Genomic DNA, 6,547 nt, shown 5'->3' with positions numbered 1-6,547 from the left:
TCATATTTCAGCACACTGTCCTGGCTCTGCAATGGGATTATTATTTTTTTATTTTTTCAATAATGGAAGATCTGTTGTGCGTCACATAGCTGAAGATCTGACTAATTATCTTGCCCCAAGTCTAAGCTGGCTGCCACTGCTTACAGGCTACCTCTTCATGCTGTTTCAGTCCTGATCGTATAGTATGTTAGATTAAAAAGCTTATGGTAAAGGCTTATATAGAACAAGAGTTGTTTTGGTTTGGTTTTATCTGGTCAGAGGCACTTCTTCCCTCTGGTCTAATGTCACAGATGAGGATTTGCTGAGCACTGATGGCGTGAAAGTGACAAAAGCGTCAGTCCTGCTAGTTGGGGAGCAAGCGAAGTCCGAGCCGGAGGGCCTGGTTGAGATACCGTTGGATTGACTGGAATGACAGGCCAGGCAGGAGCAGGGGCTTCCTCCGGGACCGAGCCCGTGGGTCGGACCCGGGTACAGGGAGGGGTGTCTGAAAGCACACAGGAGCTCCGGCCTCTGGTAGGGGTGAGACAGCATCCGGAAACTGTCGAGGGAGCGCAGGGGATTAGAGAAAGGTGTGGCGGCCGGAGCCGAGCCTGCGCCGACGCCCAGGTGGGAGTAGTAAGGTAGCGGCAGGTGGGATGGAAAGGGGTAGGGCAGGTTCCCCGTGGCCGCCGCGTGGCTCATCATGTAGGTGTAAAAGGCCGGATCAGCGGGGTGAGGCCACGTCATGGCCAGACGCTGGCGCTTGTCTTTCATCCTGCGGTTCTGAAACCACACCTGGTACAGAGACACACCGTGTCAAATATTAACCACAACCCCCCATTTATAGAGAGACAAACCACAGTTAAAAAAATAAGAGCGGATCTGTAGCTCATGCAGTAGTTCCGCTTTTACGCACAAATTTACATTTGGGTTACACTTCAGTACACGTTACAGTATATTCTCATGATTAAATTAAATCAGTTGCAGTTTGCACTTGTTCTTGTACAAGGTAAAATAAAAAAAAATAAAAAAATACATATAAAAATAAAAACAGGCCTCTGTTAGCATTAAACGGCCAGTCTGCAGGGTTTTTGTCTCTTTTCAACACTTGATTTTGGGCTTTTTACTTTGTATTTTGAGGTGTTTTTTCCCTTTAATTTTCTGTATAAAATGACCTTTCAGTTATCAGCCATTTAAACGCGTAACAGTTTGCAGCTCTCTCGTTTTAGCAGAAATTTATAAAATACAAGCTCGTATAATATGATGCATGTATTCACGCCACAGAGGCCTGGTTCAGCTCTGCTCCTTAGAGACCAGGCTATCTTACCTTGATGGTCGTTTCAGGTAGATTCAAGGCGGCCGCCAGTTCACACCTCCGCGGCCTGGACACGTAGTTCTCCCGGTAAAATTCCTTCTCCAGCCGCGCGATCTGCTCCCGGGTGAACGCCGTCCGGTACCGGCGAATCTGGTCCGCTGCGTACGACAGAGAGCTCTGACCTGGGACAATCTTACCCGGATCAGCACCAGTGTCAGTCGGGTGACCTGGAGAATCTCCATTTCTACCTGAATTAGTTGAAGAGTAATTATTTAGATATAATTAATAAACAGTGTAAAACACTCATTCAGCAGAATAATTCAAATGGAACAAAAGAAAAAAAAACACATCGATGCGTTTCGTTTCTTTAATTCGTTTCATATTTAATAATCTGTTTTCCGCAGACCAGCAGGTTAATTTCATTATTTCTACTGCCCTGTTTCACTGTTAACTTTAAAGGCCTTCCTGGCATTTAGTACAGGAAGCTCAAGGTCTTCATTTTGTGGAGTTTTAATAAATACCTGCTAATAAATAAATATATTATAATTTATTATCATTTTTCAGAGTGTATTATGTTGAATCACAATTTTAGTTCACTAAAATGGTGAAAAATGAAGTTGCATTGTCGTCATTCGTTAATGTTTCTTGCTGTCATCCTTTTGGTTTGAGGCAACTACAAATTACTCAAATATTTACATTAATATGAATCATTTTTCTTATAGAATTTTGTTATGGTATGTAACGCATTTGCTGCAAACTGTCTCAAGAGTCTGCACCTTCAGAGCATGCAAAAAACAAAAACAGAAAATACGTGCCAGTATTCCCATGTTAGTGGCCTTCTTTTCACGTTTTAGCTTGTGGTTTACATAAAACCCTGCATTCTTCCTCATGCAGTAAATACACGTACAGGCACATTTGCTGTAGAGTGACTCTTTGTCAAACTCAGAGGGGAAAATGTCTGGTTAGACTGTGGGTGTCACCTCAGCGTGTTTCCAGCCACATTGGTCACTTGACAGAACAGCTGTGCAGCACCGACTGCAGTTCCACTGTATTTTGACTGTTATTGAGGCTAAAGTGTATTTTCATTGAGCACAGATTCTCATTTTCGATAGCACTGTACATTTTCGTGTATGGTGAATGTAATTTTTGAATTACATGTGTGTGATATTGTTTTTTTTTGGCATTATTCAGCCGTTGGCATTCAGTCAACTTCATTAAGCACCACCATGCAATCACAGAAAACCTGCAGTGGCATGCAGCTCCCAAGCACAGCCTATACCTACCTTTAGCTGTTGGGTAGTCCATGCTTTCAGGCGTGCAGCTGACATCAATTTCCTCGTAGAAGTCCGACTCGGTGTCTGAGCTGCTGCCGTCTTTGTGGGGATGATCAGTCCGGTGCCTCTCACCGGAGGAGGACGTGCCAACTGGCCTCACGTCGGCGCACATATTCCTCCGTGCGCTCTCCTCCACCCCCAGCTCGGTCCTGTCCCGGGAGTAAGGCGCAGCGCCGGGGCTCAGACAGCTCCTGTGGCTCGGCTTCCCCTGCGGTTCTCGCGCGGGGTTCCCAGTGGCTTCCGACAAATTAGAACCGCTCTTGCCAAGCTGACCTCCTCCCTCCGCCAGCATCACCCTCTCCTCTCTGCTTTCCATCACAAGCGCGACTTAGAAACCTCGACTTCGCGGGAGAGTGCAAGCCGTCAAAACCAAGGCAATGATTTTCAGGTTGGAGGGGTGTGTGTGTGTGCGCGCGTGCTGTGGAGGTGGTGGTGTTGTTGGTGGTGGTGGGTGGGGGGGGATCAGTCCCAATGAGAAGGAGAGGCTTCTGGAAAAGAGGGGATGCAATCCGTTCTGACCCTGAGAGAAGAGCGCTCCAGAGTGCGGAGAGGGAGCTCTGGGAGGGATCACCATTTACCCTCTCTCTCTCTTTCTTTCACCAGAGCTGTCATTCTTAATAGGCCAGTCGTCATGATGGTCCCCCCCTGATGACGACACGCATTGATTGGGTATATGGGTAAACAGAAGGAGCAATGGTAGCGTCGAGATGAAGGTGGTGGGGGGGTGTCAGAGGGTACAACAAGCAGCATCTATCTGTCCACCCGTCTCTGTCTATCTACATCATTTTAAAGGCTTAGCTGCATTTTTATATAAATATATTCAGTTATTCTTTAGGAACAGAAAATTCACAGAAATTAAGGGAAACAATAATAATTTTATAATATTCCAGTTTAATTTTTTTTCAAGTCCAATTTCTTAAATACACTTTAGAAAGGGCTATATGTGATCCATTACACAGAGTGATGGTGGCAACAACAATAATAAAAAAATTGACAATAATAATAATGAGTCAAAATAAATTATTTACTTGCATTCTTCCCATTCCTCTCTCATCTGTCCTCCCTCTCCCATTCTCACCTTAAGTGGAGTCAAGTTAAACCCTCAGAGGTCAAGCCTGGTGGTCAGAGTTTAGATAAAATGGCCATTTGACATGAAGTCTTAAAAATCAACAGAGCACGGACCAGAACGACAGCCAGGCAGAGATCTCAGTTCATTATTTCTGCCTCTTAAATCAGTTATAAAACCTATTATTACCATGTATGCAACTATAAGACACACAGCTTTAGCCTATATATGTACTATATTTTGACTGAACGTTTAGTTTGCAAGAAATGTTTCCGTCACTTCTTCACATTTTAAAAAGTCCAAATAAAAGATGAAGCTTTGGTGCTGTGAGTGCTTCAGCAAACAGCAGTGATGGGTGTTGCTTTGCTGTGGTTCGGGGTGGTGGCTGTATTTTTCAGCTCTTTGATGCAGCTTTGTAAAGTCTTTAAGCAAAAAAAGTCAATGAACAATGATAAACAAAGGCCTACTATGTTAAGAGCTTGTATTACTATTATTATTATTTTCCTCAGGGCTGGTGCAGGGATGATTTTAAATTATTACCATATTTTTAACTTCCTGTGCTTTCAGGCAACCTTCAGGCCTGATGTGCATTTAACACAGTTGTAGCAAATTTAGTTTCATTCTATACTTGATGTTTAACTGTGAAGGATGCAGTTTACAGAATGTCCACTGGATGTTTTTCAACATGTGATCGAGTACACTCCATTTGTATTTCAACTTGTCAACCTATATCACAGAAATATGGTGGAGAACTGACTATAACAGATGTTCACTTCTCTCTGAGTGACTTTTATTCTGTGTGCTGTATCGTTTTAATCAGGAGCAGATATTGGAAACTAAACAATGCACAGTGTATTTTGGAGCTATAACAGTGGCGTTAGGACCACACTCAGTCAGTGTTCCCTTTATTGTTAATTTTTTGATGATCTGCACCTGGTAACACTTACTTATTATAGGCACATTGCAGGTGTTTAGGAAAGGTTCTGCTGAAATTGACATTAAAAGGACCAGGTCATATCTGATGCCTCTGCAAAGAGATTTAAAAAAAAAATATTTGGTTAACCTGTTGTTGTGTTTCTGATCTGATTTTAGATCAGTAGCTGCAGGACATGGTGGCATGGCGGTATACTTAGATTGTGATGATATTATATGTAGAGGTGGAGTCATGTGTTCTCTCAGAGTGTAAAAGGGGAGGCAGGCTGCAGAGTATGGAGCTCCGGTAGCCTCCGCTGTCCTTGTGCGCCCTCGCCTGTCCGAAAGAGGGAAAGGGCCCCGAGCAGCAGCAGCAGCAGCAGCAGCAGCGGCGGCTTCGACCGCTCCCTCCCCCAGCTCGGCTGCTGAGGAGTGAGGGAAATTCCTTTGGCTTTCTCCCCCGACTCTTTCATCTGGCCTGCCAGGGGAAAAAAGTAAACCTCTGTCTCTGTCTTTCTCTCTCTCTCTCCTCCCCCACTCTGTGACGACTTGATGTTCCCGCTTTTGACAGCTTGAACTAACTAAAACTTGCTAAAGTTTGACATCTGAGTTTGGTAGCGTAACTGTCTTTCTACATATCTGCCTGTCCTGTCTGTCCGCACTCCAGTCAATTGGTGGTTTAGTGCGTTATTAATGGAAGTTTACAGACACATGAAACCTGTTTGTACGCTCCGTGACACATATGCAAAAGTGAAAGTTGTCCCCTGTTACTTATTGATCTGGTAATTTTTATATTGTCTTCACTGGGTTAGTTACAATGATGTGTACATAAACTAATAAATGATATGTTTAAATGTACACAAGGAGGCTATTAGAGTCGGTCTGATCACATGCGAGGCTGCATGGGCAGATTCTTGGGTCGACTGAAATTTTCCCTTGGTTTTGGAGACGGGGTTGGTTTGCTTCTACTTTCAAAAACATAAGGATGGGTTAGCATGCAGTCTTTTTTTTTTTTTAGTGGAACGCCCAAAGGTGGCAAAGCTCCCATTGTTTTGCTACTTACCGGAGTTATGCAATGGGTCGTGGCCAGGGCAGATGGGATCTTGTGATCATCCGGAGATAACACTTAGAGAGGATTTTGCGCAACAGATGAATGACCTTGTGGGTTTACAGTAGTGTCACTTATATTGTGTGTGTTTTAGATAGTGAAGGACACTGGATGGGTTTGGAGAGTTTGCTGATTGTGGAACAGTTTTTTCCTCCCTGATTCACATGAAGGGATGGCCGTTTGCCTGAAACCTGCACATTCTCAGTGGCAGAAGAACAGAAAACTGGACTGCGGTCACGTGTCTAGCTTCAGTGTCTAGTTTTTGCAAGGGGAGATCAAAGAGGGGGAGCGCCCCCCGCGGCAGACACTGCAGAATGCGCCCCTCAGTTTTACTAGCCAGCCCAACTTGAACTTGACCATGGAGCCTGCGCAGTACGCATGTAATCTAATCCATGGGCCCGGCAGAGCAGACCTGCCAGAATACTTTGCTTTTAACGCAAAAAGTGTCTCAGTGTGTGATTAGAAAAGCGCATGAACGGCTTTGGTGTGGATGTTGAGTCTGCCGCTGGCTGAGGCGCACCGCGTTTCACAGGAGGAGTCAGAACCTGGAAGAAAAATTCAAATCTGGCCTCTCCTTCATTATCGTGGCCCCTCCCGTCTCTGTTGCTTCAACTTGGCCTTGAAACAGGATGACGCAGCTACCAGAGAGTTAACTCGCTGACCTTGGAGCGAAGCATGTCCTGATGACTATACAGCTGTAAGCGCTGTAAGACCCGCTTTTATCGCTCTTCCCTGCTTCATCCTGCAAACCCTGCGCTATTAGGCGGAGGTCTTTAGCAAGCCACTGAGATCAGGCCTGTATTACCCCCCATTAAAAGGTGGTGTGGGGGGGC

The 6,547-nt window shown here is 44.9% G+C and overlaps 1 protein-coding gene across 2 annotated transcripts; it reads right to left on the bottom strand.

The window, feature by feature from the left end:
• Positions 1-246: 246 nt before the first annotated feature.
• Positions 247-2,944, bottom strand: evx1 (even-skipped homeobox 1). Of its 2 annotated transcripts, none has more exons than XM_041053805.1 (3): positions 2,578-2,944; positions 1,307-1,542; positions 247-774 (listed from the first exon to the last, which is right to left on the bottom strand). In XM_041053805.1, the coding sequence occupies exons 1-3, from the start codon at positions 2,942-2,944 to the stop codon at positions 247-249; spliced, it is 1,131 nt and encodes a 376-aa protein (XP_040909739.1). The 2 variants fall into 2 exon arrangements, with proteins under 2 accessions (XP_040909739.1, XP_040909740.1); XM_041053806.1 differs by having other exon boundaries at positions 1,307-1,452.
• Between the last annotated feature and the right edge of the window lie 3,603 nt (positions 2,945-6,547).

Source organism: Toxotes jaculatrix, chromosome 13 (genome assembly GCF_017976425.1).
Source record: "Toxotes jaculatrix isolate fToxJac2 chromosome 13, fToxJac2.pri, whole genome shotgun sequence".
Lineage (NCBI taxonomy): Eukaryota > Metazoa > Chordata > Actinopteri > Toxotidae > Toxotes > Toxotes jaculatrix.
The sequence above is the reverse complement of the archived record's forward strand: the minus strand, read 5'-3'. Positions and strand labels throughout refer to the sequence as shown.